Raw genomic sequence first — 15,382 nt, 5'->3', positions numbered from 1 at the left:
CGGGGAGGGTAATATTGAAAATCTATAAATAACTCATACAAATCAACTGAGAAAAACCAAACAATCCAATTTAAAAAATGGGCAGAGGAACTGGATAGATGTCTTTCCAAAGAAAACATAAAAATGGCCAATAGGCATGTGAAAAGGTGCTCAGCATCACTAATCACTTGGGAAATGCAAATTAAAACCACAGTGAGATGTCCTTTCACGTGTGTCAGAATGGCTGTTAGCAAAGAAAAGAAACAAGTTTGGCGAGGATATCAAGGGAATGCTGGTGCACTGTTGGTGATAATGTAAATTGGTGTAACCGCTATGGAAAACAGTATGAAGTTTCCCCCAAAATTAAAAATAGAACTCCATCATATAATCCAACAATTCCATTTCTGGGTATTTATCTGAAGGAAATAAGATTACCATCTTGAAAAGATGTCTGCACTCTAATGTTTTTTTTGCAGCATTATTTACAATAACCAAGACATGAAGACAACCTAAGTGTCCATTGACAGATGAATGGATTAAGAAGATGTGAGAGATACACAGACACACACACCACACACACCACACACACACAGAGCTCTATCTATCTATCTATCTATCTATCTATCTATCTATCTATCTATCTATATAGTGGAATAGTATTTGGCCGTTTAATTTAATTTAATTTGGCCATTAAAAAAAAAGAATAAAATCCTGCCATTTGCCACAACATAGAAGGACCTTGAGGGCATTATGCTAAATGAAGTAAGTCAGACACAGAGACAAATACTGTGTGATCTCACTTATATGTAGAATCTTAAAAAATGAACTCATAGATACAGAGAACAGATTGGTGTTTGCTGTGGGGGGGGGGGTGGTGGTGATGGGTGAAATGGGTGAAGGTGATCAAATGTACAAAGTTCCAGTTATAAATAAGTTCTGGGAATGTAATGTAAGCATGATGACTTTAGTTAGCAATAATAATGTAGTGTATATTTGAAAGTTGCTGAGAGTAGATTTCAAAAGTTCTCATCACAAGAAATATCTCATTATGTCCTGTGATGGACTTAACTTATTATGGACTTAACTTATTATACACTTATCAAATAGTGTATATTTGAAAGTTGCTGAGAGTAGATTTCAAAAGTTCTCATCATAAGAAATATCTCATTATGTCCTGTGATGGACTTAACTTATTCAATCAGTTTGCAATATGTAACATATATGAAATCATTATTCTGTATACCTAAAACTTAATAAAATGTTAAATGTCAATTACATTTCAATAAAGAAAAACATAAGCTGTACCCTCTTAGAAAATTATGCCAAGGGGATCCCTGGGTGGCACAGCGGTTTGGCGCCTGCCTTTGGCCCAGGGCGTGATCCTGGAGACCCGGGATCGAATCCCACATCGGGCTCCCGGTGCATGGAGCCTGCTTCTCCCTCTGCCTGTGTCTCTGCCTCTCTCTCTCTCTCTCTCTGTGACTATCATAAATAAATAAAAATTAAAAAAAATTATGCCAAAATTAGCTGCCATTTACCTAGATTCTTTTTTTTTTTTTTTCTTTTTAAGATTTTATTTCTTTATTCATGAGAGACACAGAGAGATACAGAGACATAGGCAGATGGAGAAGCAGGCTCCCCGCGGGGAGTCTGATGAGGGACTTGATCCCAGGACTTCGGGATTACAACCAGAGCTGAAGGCAGGCTCAACTGATGAGCCACCCAGGTGCCCCCCATTTACCTAGATTCAAAATGAGTTTTAAGTCATGTTCTATGTAGAAGTACATATGAATTGCTACTTTAAGAGATTTCACGAATATTTATGGTACAGGTTGCTTAGGATTCATTATGTCTGCTCTACCATTCTTTATTACAATTTCTTGTGAAAAACTGTTTCCTATAGGGTGTCTTCATATAATATTGTCTGCCTTTCTCTTGGCACCAATATATTTTTTGTAATAAAGAAAAATTTCCTCCCCATATGTTACTGTTAAGTAAGTTTGAGAAACACTATATACCATACCCATCTAAGAAATGTATAGTGGTCATTAGTGTAGTAAGGGCTCTTAGAAGGCTTTGTTTGTTTGTTACCTTAGGGTTTCATAAATTAATATGACAAAGTAGGCTGTTTCATGTAATATTTTAATCCTGAAGAGCTAATATTTAATGAAACAAACACACTTTGGTAAACACTACCCAATTAGCTTTAAGGAAAATATTGTTCTGATTTTGCAGTAGGTTAAACAAAGGCCATTTTAATATCTTTTTGAAACAGCACAATTTGTGCAGGTGTCTCAAAGCACCATACAGATTTCAGTTAGTGGTAATGTTCTCCCTTATATAGTGGAGAAACAGATACAAAAAAGCATTAGATTACTTGCCAAAATACACACAATTGAGTAACTGGAACCAGAGCCCATATGTCCAAACAATGATTTCTAAGCAGTATTTACAAACAGAACCAAATATGGAACCCTATAAACTCATTGTTTTTGGATATTGGTTGAGCCTTTTCTCTCCCTCTCCCCTCCACTCCCTCCCCCCTACCTCCCACTCTCCCCTTCACAGAATAGAATAAGAATATTCATTTGCAGAATTAGAAAAGTATTTTCTTTCTTTCCTTTTAGGTAAACTTTAGTTAAGCAAGGACTTTTGTCATTTGCTAATTTTAACACATGATGTTAATCTATAAATAGAAATAGCTTAGGAAATAGTACAAATACAATCTTTCAAGTCCATGAATTTGAAGGAAACCCTTAATACATGATAAATGTTGCTATTTTGAATTTAAATTAAGATAGTTGCTTTTGGTGATGCCTGGGTAGCTCAGTGGTTCAGTGTCTGCCTTCAGCTTAGGTAGTAATCCTGGGGTCCTAGGATCAAGTCCCTCATCAGGCTCCCTATACGGAGCCTGCTTCTCCCTATGCCTGTGTCTCTGCCTCTCTATGTGTGTCTCATGAATAAATAAATAAAATCTTAAAAAGAAAAAAGTTGCTTTAACCCAGCTGTTAAGGATGTTAATCAGAAAATAGAGATACCTGAATTTTTTTAATTAAAAAATTATTTTATTATTATTATTTTTTATTTTTGAGAGAGCATTCATGCACAGGGCAGGGCAGGGTGAGGAGGGGGGTGCTTGAGGGAGAGGGAGAGAGAGAATCCCAAGCAGGCTCTACAGCCAGCATGGAGCCCCATGGGATCTCACAATGCTGAGATCATGACGTGAGCTGAAATCAAGAGTCAAATGTTTACCTGACTGAACTACCCAGGCTTCCCAAGAGATATCTGAAGATTTTTATTGAATGAATATTAACTTTTTCTGGTAATGTGGTATATTCAAAGAGGCATTCACATGTAGTTTATCAGACCACTGTACTTCAAGGAAGGGAACCAGCCTGTGAATTCTCACGGAAATTAAGTATATTCCAATGCCTCTCTGTCTTTTGCAAGAATAGTAACTGTATAGTATTTCAGGTGTTGGGAAAATGCAGGTTAGTCAGTGGTTGTCAAGAGTTAGGGTTGGTAGGGAGGGTGTAACTATAAAGGGTGGTGCTAGAGAGCTTCTTTGTGGTGATGGAACAATTTTGTATCTTGATAGTTGTATGAAAACTTGTATAAAAACTGGGGAGATCTGAATAAGTTCTGTTTTGTAGTTTAGTTAATAGTATTGTGCCAATTTCCTGTTTTGATAGTGTTCTATGGTTATGTAAGATTTTACTCTATTGGGGAAAGTGTACATAGGAACTCTATTTGTTTTGTAACTTTGAGTCTAAAATTGTTTTAAAATAAAAACATTTAAAAATATGTTTATACTTCTTATATTCAGCATACTGATGAAAAAAATACTTTCAGTGTTTCTTAGGGACAAATGCGCAACTTTAGTTCTTAACAGAGTTCTTGAGGACTGGATACTATTTACTTTTATTTAGTCATTTAATAACTATTCATTAAGCATGGACAGCTGAAGGGGTTAGGATGTCCTAGTTAAAAGAATGGAGTTTAGAGTTGGGACTGGTTCAAATCCTGGCTCTGCTACTTTTTAGCTTTGTGACCTTAGTTAGTTTCTCCCATCTGTAATGGGCATAATGATGATACAAACAGCAACAGACATTGAGCATTGTAATATATGACGTTATTATTTGTACTTCATATAATCTAACTCATTTAATTCTTGTAACAATCCTGTAAGAAAGGTATTCTTTTCACATTTTCAGATGAGAAAACTTAGGCACAGAGTTTAGTTGCTTGCACAGTCACGCAACTAGGAATGTTGTAGCTTAGATTAAAACCCTGGCTATTGGTATTTTCTGTTTCTGGCTATACAGAATGAGCTTGTTGCAGACCAGACACCAAAAGCCACATTCATGAAGTGAAGAGAAGCCTAGAGAAGTCAGCCCCATGTTCACTGTTGCATCTTCTCCTTAGGGCATTTCTTGATTTGTAATTGTGACTGAGAGACTGAGGTGAGGAGCAGAAAGTGGCTATAGAAAGGCTAAGTTGGGATTCCTGGGTGGCGCAGCGGTTTGGCGCCTGCCTTTGGCCCAGGGCGCGATCCTGAAGACCCGGGATCGAATCCCACGTTGGGCTCCCGGTGCATGGAGCCTGCTTCTCCCTCTGCCTATGTCTCTGCCTCTCTCTCTCTCTCTCTCTGTGTGTGACTATCATAAATAAATAAAAATTAAAAAAAAAAAAAGGCTAAGCTAAAGGCTAAGCTGTCTTACAGATCTCATGAACAAAAAAAAATTAGATTCAGGCCCAACAAGGAGGAGGAAGCCAGTTCTTAATTGGTGTCACTATATGGGGTGAGAGTAAACCAGAAGTAGACAAGGCTTCTGGAATACTGAGGCTCTGCTTCAAGCCAGCTCCAGTTTGATTGGTTTAGGATAATCTGTCTCTACTTTTAACTGTCTGCCAGAAGCCAAAGTGAATTACCTCTGGAGAAATATGACATCATTCAGAGCCTCAAATTATGCTTAAGTTTTTATAAACAATGTCTGGTGTTGAGTCGGAAATCATCAGGCACACCAGGCAACCAGACCAAATTATTCAAAACAAAGAAATATAGGTAATGGAGTTATCAGACTTAGACTTTTAAAATAACTAAGATTAATATATTCAGAAATTTATTTAACAAGATGAAGAATTTCAGCAGAGTTCGAAACTTTGAAGAAGGAATCCGATGAACTGGAAGCTAGTGTAACATTGTGTATCAGGTATGCCTCAGTTGAAAAAAAAAGAATCAGATGACTATTTTCAAACCAGAAACTTAAAACAGATTAAGAATTTAATAGATGAGTTCATCAACAAAGTAGATGCAGATAAAGGACTAGACATTTTTGGGGAAACAAAATGAGGAGAATTCTTCATTAGCAGTTCCACACATAAGGAAATCCTCAACTGAGTTCTTTAGGCAGAAGGAAAATGATCCTAAAAATCATTCATGCTTTGAAGCAGGAATATACAGGAAGGACAGAAAGGGCAAATTTTCAGAAATATGTAAATGAATGCTTTCTGGACGTTAGCATTATATGTAGAATTAGAATACTTAACAGCACAAAGATGGGGCAATAGTAAAAGGTGTTAGTGTTTTATGGTTCTTTCATTTCCTGGGTGATATGTAAAGTACTAATTTAATTCCTATATTGTACATTGTAATCTCTAGGGTGACCAGTAAAAGATTAGTAACATAATGTATAAATAAAAAGCTAATATGGGGAGGGATAGTGAAATAAATATTTAACCCAAAAGAAAGTAAGAATAAGAAAAAAGGAACAGAACAGGGTAAGTGGTTCAAATAGGAAACAGTACAATGGTGGATTTAAATCCAGATCTTTAAGTAAGTATGTTAGATGTAAGCAGACATATACTGATTTAAAAATACAGTCAAGTCTGATTTTTGTTTTAAAGACCCAATTATATATATCTTGTAAGAGTTGTAGCTTGAAGCTTAGGATGCAGAAAAATTGAAAGAGTCAAAAAAAAAGATAGGCTCTGCAAACTTAAACCAGCCCCTGTACTAGTGCCATGCTCTACCTAACTCATAATGTGGCTGCTAGATTTAAATCAGATAATCTTATTTAGAGTTTTAATTTTTTTTTTTTTTAATTTATGATAGTCACAGAGAGAGAGAGAGAGAGGCAGAGACACAGGCAGAGGGAGAAGCAGGCTCCATGCACCGGGAGCCCGATGTGGGATTCGATCCCGGGTCTCCAGGATCGCACCCTGGGCCAAAGACAGGCGCCAAACCGCTGTGCCACCCAGGGATCCCTAGAGTTTTAAAAGCACTGTTCTTCATACATATTAAGGACCCAATAAATTTACTGTGCTTGAGGCACCTTGTTTTAAGATAGTATTTTTTTCCATTTTGAGCTGATATAGGAAGGGCTAGGTCTCTTACATCACTGTATATATTTGTCTCATGCTTGCTTTATTTTTCAGTAGCTAACATATGTACACATTTTATCCTTTTCTTCTGTATTCATTTAATCCACTGACTGTTTTGGCTGTTGTCTCTCCCCTTTGTTATAAATCTGCTTTGTGGTGCCTCTGCCCGGTGATAACACATGAATCATTTTATGCTGCAGTAATCTCCTTTGACTATTGCCTGTAGAATTTCCACACTAAAAGACATTCTTCTCTTTTTTTTCCTGAGCTTTTATGAAAATGTTCAAATTCTTAACTCTTCTTTCATAAATTATATACATAATACGGATTTCCTCCATCACGTTAATTGTCTTTTAGCATGAGGGCTCTTTGGAAGATAGGTGGGGATATAATTCTTCATAAAATAATACTGTAGCACTGGTTGAGAATCTGGTCTGGATCTTTGCTTTGTAGAAGAGTCTGTTGTATATTGGTTAAATGTCAACTGAAGACACCTTAGAAGACTTCTGTTCTGCCCCTGATGTTTCATTTAGCTTTTTGGGAAGTCCCATTGCTGTTTATCAGAATAAGGGAAGAGATTAAAAATCATTAAAATGATTATATAGACTCAAGTTTGAATCTCTCAAAATCAGTTTCCCTAGACAACCAAAACTGGGGTAGTTTTGGACCAAGTTTGGCCCTTTACCATTATGTTATTGGGTACATTTGTATCTATGGAAACAATTGAATTGACTAGACTTAATGAGGGTATAAGATGGCTTTTCTTTTGGGTTTTTTTCTTTTTTAGAACGTGTAGAAATGAAATTTGTCCTAGTTAATTTGGTGCGTAGCAATAAGGACAAGTGTCTGCATCTTCTCTATGTTGAATATGAGGCTTAATTCTGGGAGTTTTAAAATAATTCTTTTCTTATAAATATTAACAAAATTGAGTAAGTTCTTATAATTTAAGTAATGATTTCTTCATAGCAAGTCATCTGACCTGGATTCTCAAGGAAGTAACTACTAGAGATGGAAGGTAGAAATTAATTTTGGTTTCACCTCTGTATTCATTACTATTCTTTTCATTTCTCTTTGAACAGGTTGTTCCTTGCAACAGCTTTTGATGAAATACAGGAACATACATTTTTACTTGAGCAATTGTTATAAGTTAAAAGGGTAGGAAAGTTAAATCCCAGATTAATGATAGCCGTGTTGTATTGTTTAATAGGCAGTGAAATCAGCTGTGCAGACCATCACTGTTGGAGGCGTGAGCACGTCACAGTTTAAGACAATTATTCCTCTGGCAACTGCTCCCAATGTCCAGCAGATTCAAGTGCCTGGAAGCAAGTTTCATTATGTCCGACTTGTCACTGCCACAACAGCCAGTAGCTCAACCCAGCCAGTTAGTCAGAATCCCAGTACAAACACTCAACCTCTCCAGCAAGGTTAGTAACCGTTTCTTAAAAGCAGTAATTAATTCTTTGAACATTATTAAAGAACATTGATCCTTTTCTTGCTGAAATCCTACTATGTATGGCATTTCAGTTGAGAGTATGAATCAGCAACTGTTGGAGAAAACAGTGAAATAGAATCATAGTTGTATATAGAGTATTTCACTCTGCTAGAAGTGCACAGTGTCCTATACTACCAGACCATTGGAATTATTCATCAATTTGTGGGTAGCCATTATATTGCTAGTTTATAAGCCTACCATTTCTGCTAGTGGGACAAATTTAGATGAAGCCAAATTACCTAATTTTCTAACCTGTGAAGCTGCTTGGTAGGGTTTGGATCAATTGAAATGACTAGTAGGCAAGGTATGAATAATAAGAACTTGATACCACTTTCATCCATTACTTCTTTTGAATCTGTAATTGCTAATAAAAAGCAATTAAAATGTTCTCTTATTTTGCTTAGTTCTGCTTTTCCTGGAGAATATTCCTGTTTGTAGACCTTCCATTTTCTATTTCTGTTTAAACTGTCCTGTCACCTGATACATATACACAGACACACACACAACCACTCTTCATGTTTATCTACTTGTTAGAAATTGAACGCTGTGAAAGGATCAGGACAGTTTATATTTTAGGGCCTAATTTTTTGTCTTAGAAGACTACTTCATATACCATTGATGTCAAAAAGCAGTTGATGGCAAGTAAATGACTTATTATGTACTGGATGTAAATAAAAGAATTAAAGACCGCTTGTTTGCTCTTTCATTTTTATTAAGGGATAAGAAGGTTGGAGCTATATATTGCTGATAGCTAGTTCACCTGAGGGAAACTGTGGAAGAGAAAACTATTTATTTTTTAAATTACTGATGGGATAAACTAAAGGATATGTGGGGGACACAATATTTTAGTATATATTCTATTAAAATTGGACCCATCAAGTAATTATATTTTGTAATCCTCTTTAAACTGATTTTAGAAGAAAAATCTTTTATTTTGATGTCCTTAATGAAAGGAAGATGAAAGTTGCTTATTGCTAAAGGAACCAGGTGTGATATTCTCTCAATACTTAAACTTAGCAGGGTACTAAAAGAGGTGCTGCAAGTGTGGTTTACTTAGATAGTCAGAATGATAGGAGTCATTAGATACAATTGGTTGGATTTAACGTGTATGTGGTCTTGTGTGTACCCTATGGTGAGATCCATTTCCAGTGTAATGTTAACACTAATTGTCAACAAGAAGCCTTTGGTACAAGTAGAAAAGACCCTGAAGATCCAGGAAGAGTGGAGGAATAGGTTGAACATTTCATAATTCTAGTGTATTTATAGGTACCTTCTTTTCCAAGTTTATACCTTTCTGTCTCTCTCTATAGCTCTGTGCTCTTTGCCTCCTAGAACTTCCTCACACACACACACACACACACACACACACACACACACACACCTCCCTCTTTTTCCCTGCTACTTTCTTTTCTTTTGCTTTCTACCTTCAACTTTCCCTCTCTGTCATCTCTGTCTCTCAGCTTCTTTGGTTCTCCCTGTATGTACCCTCTCCCCACTCACATGCACAACCACCCATGTGATTGCCCTTATGCCCATATTTTTCTCTTTTTGCTCTTCTATCCCATAAGAGACCTAGGAATACATAATATATATTATTTCACAGGAATAATAAATTTGTAATTTTTATTAGAGACAACACAAAAATTATTGCTCTAGTTCATCAAATGTGTTAATATTTCTTTCTAATGGCTTAATTTCCAATAAGGGATTTCCTTATGCCAAAGGGAATTGAGCTCATCTTGTACATTTCCCACCAAACTGTACAAAGCCAGTATCCACAGGCTCCACCATGTTAACTGCTGGCTAAATAGCAGGCAGCACAGTAAAAATCCAGAAGAATTCATGGTTAATCTCTTTAGAATGTAATCTCCTGCCATCTTGGTGAGGAAGTCAATTTAAGAAATTAAAAAGCCTTAAACACTTGCATGTATGGTTTTCTAAAATTTGGAAGGAGGCTGTTCTCAAAGGTTTATTCAGAATTTCTGTTAAAGACCAAAAAAGAAATGATTATTCCAGTTTCTGTGAAAATGGCAGTAATAGTAATGTGGGACTATGCTCAAAAGTTAAGGAGAAATACAGACTGTTGATATAGTTGAGTAATACCAGTATATCCCCCTTTCCATAAGTAATTTGTAGTGTTCTCTTTTCTGACCACTTCATTTTATATTTTATTTCCTAGGTTATAGTGAAAACTCAGCACGCAGATGTCAAGCTAATGTAAACCTAGAGTTCCCAAATTTTCTAGCTTGCCCACAACATGGAGACAGTTACCCTTTCTTTATTATCCAAATAGAAATCATCTGTTATTCTGTCCCTTGATGTGACTGAGGGCAGGCCACACACTCCTTCCCATTGTTGCAAAGACCACCAGGAAGTTCTTACTTTCTGGTTGTTAGGGCCACTTCAGAACTGCTGCTCAGTGTGCTCCTGGAGTGATGAGCAACATCTCCTCTCCAAGGAGCAAGTGCTGTAGGGGGTCTACTCTTCTGTGGTCCAAGCAGGAATTAAGGCTTTTCATTCCTTTCAGTTCACCTTTTAATTCTTTTTAGTATTGCTGAGACCAGTCTACAGTGGTTATTAGGACTAAAGCTATAGCAACTGAAGAGAATCAGAACAGCAAATAATTTTAAATCAGGTATCAGATGTCACTGCTCCTGTAATTCATGGTCCTATACTCTTTTTGTATAACCACCTTATTGAGATGTAATTCGTGTTAAAAATTTACCCTACTATAAAAATTTACCCTTGTTAAGCATACAGTTCAGTGATTTTTAGTGTATTGAGCAAGGTGCAGTCATCAGCACTAGAGCACCTTCTGGAGGTATCCCATTTCCCCCTTCCCCTTCTGTCCCCTTGCTGCAGGGGGAGCCCGCTCCCTTTTATTTTATTTTATTTTATTTTATTTTATTTTATTTTTTTTCCCTTTTAGTTCAGAATGCTGTCACATGTTCTTCCAGGATGCTCAACTTTGTGTCTTTAGCCATCAAGTCTCCCAAGCTTTTTTATTTAAGGAAGTCTGTTCTTTTTCTTTTATTGTTCAGGGACCAGTATAGATCCCATTATCTCAACCTCTCTCTTTCAGACCAGGCTCTAGGTCTTTTTGCATAAATAAAACCGGAAGGGATATCCTTCCTGTCTTTTTAAATCCCTTTGTTAGATTTTGTAAATGGCAGTAGACGGTATTAAAAATTGTACTACCTGTGCTCCAAACTTATAGGCCTAGTGCCAGTCTCTCCTGAATTTCACCATAGCTTTTCTCTATGGCGGGTTCATCTTCCCTTCAAATCAGCTCATTCTTGAGGTTTTAGTTCTGGTAGCGGTCATTTTCCTGGTCACTTGAAGCTTAACGCTGACTTATGTATTCTCCCCTTAACACATGCAGTTTCTTGCCATCCACTTGGCAGTTCACATTCCTTTCACCTCCACCGTCTCTTGCAACTGCGCTCTCCCGTCTGTCTGTCACCTCAGGTAGATCCTCACTTCAGATACTCTTCTAATTTTCCTTGTTTCATGAAACTCCATCCTGTCTTACACACTGCTGCCAAATAGTTTCTCTTTGTGCCAGTCCAGTAATATTTCTGTACTTCGAAATCCTCAGAAACTTCTCACTGCCCACTGAATTTAAAAATACTGATTAGAAGACTGATGAATCACTGGCCTCTACCTCTGAAGCCAATGATACATTAAATGTTATTTAATTGCATTTAAATAAAAATTTTTTTTAATTATTTATTTTTGATAGTCATACAGAGAGAGAGAGAGAGAGAGAGGCAGAGACACAGGCAGAGGGAGAAGCAGGCTCCATGCACCGGGAGCCCGACGTGGGATTCGATCCCGGGTCTCCAGGATCGCGCCCTGGGCCAAAGGCAGGCGCCAAACCGCTGCGCCACCCAGGGATCCCTAAATAAAAATTTTTTAAATAAAGTGGTTACGCCCCACCACCACCCCTAATAGAGATTAAATATATACATTTCTACCCTGACATTCAAGACTTGTGCTTGCCTAATTTAACCCTAGGTTTCAACTAATCTGATCTGTTCACCACCATTTTGTGAAGTGCTTTGCTATTTTCCGGCATCAGGCCTCCACTTTTCCTGCTTCTGCCTGGAATGTCCTGCTCCAGTCTGTGTGCCTTCTCCTCAACCTAACCATTGATCACAACCCATCTCATACACAGTGCCCTTCATGCATCCTTTCGTATTCCCATCCTCTGCCAATCACACATACGTTCTATCTCCCTTGGACTCTAAAGCGCTTTCTCTGTTTTAACCGTATTTATTTTATTTGGTATTTGTCTAATCTGCTTTACTTGAGTTTAATCTACTTGAGCAAGTGTCTTGTACTCTAATTTCTCTGGAACATAGTCCACGATGCCATTTGCATAGTAATAATGGTCATAATAACAATACATTAGTGGCAACTAACATTTATTGGGCACTTATTCTTTGTTTGATGCTGTTCTAATAAATTTTCATGGATTAACATATTTAATCCTTATACCCTGTAAGGGAGGTACTAGCCCCATGTTATAGATGAGGATACAGGCAAAGAGAGTTAGAAAGCAGAAGGATTGGGATTTGAGTCTCCAGGGTGCTATGACTTATGAGACCATATTCTTTACCTTCATACTAGGCTGCCTTTTAGTAGGTACTCTAAATAATGAATTATACAAGAATGATATTTTCTCTGGTTTTAATACAAACATGGCAATTAGAGTATAGAACAGTATTGTTACTCAAGCTCCTGAATGGCAGGTTTTTATTTATTTATTTATTTTTTTTTTGGTTTTTTTATTTATTTATTTTTTTTTTTTTTTTTTGGTTTTTTTATTTAAAGGACGTTTCAACTGACTAGATTTCATAGGGAATGTTAAGTCATCTGAATACAGATAGAAGTGTTTTCAGTAGACTGTCTTAAATGACAAATGTTCTGTTGTAAAGCAGATAAACTATAGCTGCTACTGTAGCCATAAGTTTCCTGGTAGATGGGTTAAGGAATGTTAACAGGTGACTATCCTGATTAAAGATTGCTCCAAATTGGAAACAAATGGAATTCTTTAAGCTCTTTGAGGATATCTTGAGAGAACTAAGTATCTTCAATGTTTCAAAGACTACTCCCTGTAAATAAATTGTCCTTTCCTCCCTTTTTCAAAAGCAAAGCCAGTGGTGGTTAATACCACTCCAGTGCGGATGTCAGTTCCACTCGTCTCAGCGCAGACTGTCAAACAGGTGAGTGTCACAGAATTTTTTTCTTCAGCATCTCCCAGACAGACAATTCACTTTTAAAATTGAAAGTTAAGATTCATGTAAGAGAGATTTATACTGAATGGAGAAGCTGTAAAATGTATTTTTGTAATCATGGGTATACTTTCTTTTTTTAAGGTTGTTCCCAAACCCATCAATCCCACTTCACAAATAGTTACCACCAGCCAGCCACAACAGCGGCTCATCATGCCTGCTACACCACTGCCACAGATCCAGCCAAACCTCACTAACCTGCCACCGGGCACTGTGCTGGCCCCAGCTCCGGGAACGGGGAATGTGGGTTATGCAGTGCTTCCAGCTCAGTATGTTACTCAGGTATGAGGAAAAAAATTGAGCCATTGCATTTCAAAAAGGATAATTTAGTCTAAGATGTATAGCCCTGTAACATTCTGAAAACTACTGAAAAACATCTTACTCAGTATGAGAATGGCTATCTCCAAAATCTTAAGATGCTAACAGAAACTTCTGAATTTATTTTTATGTATCCCTAGCATTTGAAATATCAGCAGAAGTCACATATGCATGTCAGACACTTGGAAACTGAGATCAGTTTGGTGAGAGGACAGGACTATATAGAGAGAAGGGGGGAGATGTTGAAATGAAAGTCGGCAGAATACAAGTGCATTTGGAGAACGCTGTGACTGTGATCCAACTCTTCCTCACATATGAGGAGGATGCCACTGACTTGCTCCTGGAAAGTGGACTATAAGATGCATTACTAGGCGTCACATTTTAAGTGACCTATCCAGAGACACTCATCTGGTCATCTTTAGAGTCAAAGCCATGTATCATCCAACTGGCTGGTGAGGGTTAGGAGTGCTGCATCTAGGAAGCAGATAGAAATTTTCTTTTTCACATAAGAATCCAGCAAAGTAGCACCATGTTCTAAACTGTTGAATTGATCTCCTCAGATTATAAGAGGGAGAAAGAGAAACCTGAGTACTTTAATGAAATGTACTTTGGAGTATGTTTAATGTGGCTACTGATTAGAAAATAAGTGTTCAGTATTTTTATCATCTCTTTTTTCCTGTGTAGAAATCAATGTAAAATAGAAAATTTTGCCCATGTAATTCTCATTTTTCTATAAATTGTAATGGGATGAATGATCAGCATAGTACCTATTTTATTTACAGGTAGACACATTGCATTTTTCTAGCCAATATAAGTTAATGTGTGTACTTTTGGAGCATTCATCTAGAATTTCCTAATCCTGATATGCTTACTCCTCTATGAAAAATTTCTTATATTTGTACCATGTAGTGCTTTAAAATGTTCACATTGTTTTCACCTCTAGTATTAGTTTTTGGGTCTTTAGAAGAACTTCATGACACGCTGTGTCTATGAAATTCTCCATACTATTTTTCCTACTTTAGTAGATGAATTTGTGTTTCTTACTGATCATTATTACATCTGAGAGTATTGGGCATTTTTGTAAATATGGTCTAAAATTACCTTTTTTATATGTAGCTACAGCAATCTTCATATGTGTCTATAGCAAGCAACTCTAACTTTACTGGAACACCTGGTATCCAGACCCAGGCAAGGCTTCCATTCAACGGGTGAGTATTTTGAAAATATGTAAGTTAAATCGCTGGATCAGATTAAATGCAGCATTAAATAATACATATTTCAAAATACATTTATATGATATTTTTTCCCACAAAGCCATGTGAGCATCCCTCTATAGAACTTGTTATTTTAAGGAAAAGTTACAGGAGCAGTCAACCTCCAAATTTCTTTTATTTAGATTCATCAGTTTTGCCACATATTCTGTGTCTCTTTCTTCTCTGTCTCATCCTGAATATATTTTTTAAAATGATATTAACTAGTTCTTAAATTGTTATGTTAGGTCCTTGCCTTTTTTTGTTGTTGTTAGTCTGTTTTTAAATCTATGAATAGCTTCCTTTGCGGTATTGGTTTAGAAGCAATGCTTAGAACCAGTCTTCCTCTCTCCACTTCCAACCCCAGAACCCCTTTTTCCTCACTACCTTTTGTAATTGAATCCCAAAAGTTTTGAGCAGATTTCAGCTTTAGTTCTCTTAGAAGAAAAAATATCTTTTGTGGAATGTTCGTCAGTGATAACTTCCTTTTTTAAAAAATCCCTATCTTGAGGGGCACCTAGGTGGTTCAGTCGGCTGAGCATCTACCTTTGAGTCCGGGCATGATCCCTGGGGTCTTGGGATTGAGCACCACATTGAGCTCCCTGCTCACCAGGGAGTCTGCTTCTCCCTCTCCCTCTGCCTGATGCTCCCCTTGCTTGTGC

At 37.0% G+C, this 15,382-nt stretch overlaps 1 protein-coding gene across 10 annotated transcripts in view; it reads left to right on the top strand.

Moving 5' to 3' along the window:
• Positions 1 to 15,382, top strand: part of LIN54 (lin-54 DREAM MuvB core complex component) — a 67,066-nt gene that overhangs the window by 40,323 nt on the left and 11,361 nt on the right. For all 10 annotated transcript variants that reach the window (XM_041758196.1, XM_041758189.1, XM_041758192.1 and 7 more), the window contains 4 exons: positions 7,571 to 7,787; positions 13,010 to 13,083; positions 13,237 to 13,434; positions 14,587 to 14,678. In XM_041758196.1, the coding sequence (XP_041614130.1) occupies positions 7,571 to 7,787; positions 13,010 to 13,083; positions 13,237 to 13,434; positions 14,587 to 14,678 (581 nt within the window). The remainder of the gene's footprint in view (positions 1 to 7,570; positions 7,788 to 13,009; positions 13,084 to 13,236; positions 13,435 to 14,586; positions 14,679 to 15,382) is intronic.

The sequence above is a fragment of the Vulpes lagopus genome, chromosome 6 (assembly GCF_018345385.1).
Source record: "Vulpes lagopus strain Blue_001 chromosome 6, ASM1834538v1, whole genome shotgun sequence".
NCBI classification, from domain to species: domain Eukaryota; kingdom Metazoa; phylum Chordata; class Mammalia; order Carnivora; family Canidae; genus Vulpes; species Vulpes lagopus.
Note: the sequence above shows the minus strand (reverse complement) of the source record. Positions and strands in the feature narration are given on the sequence as shown.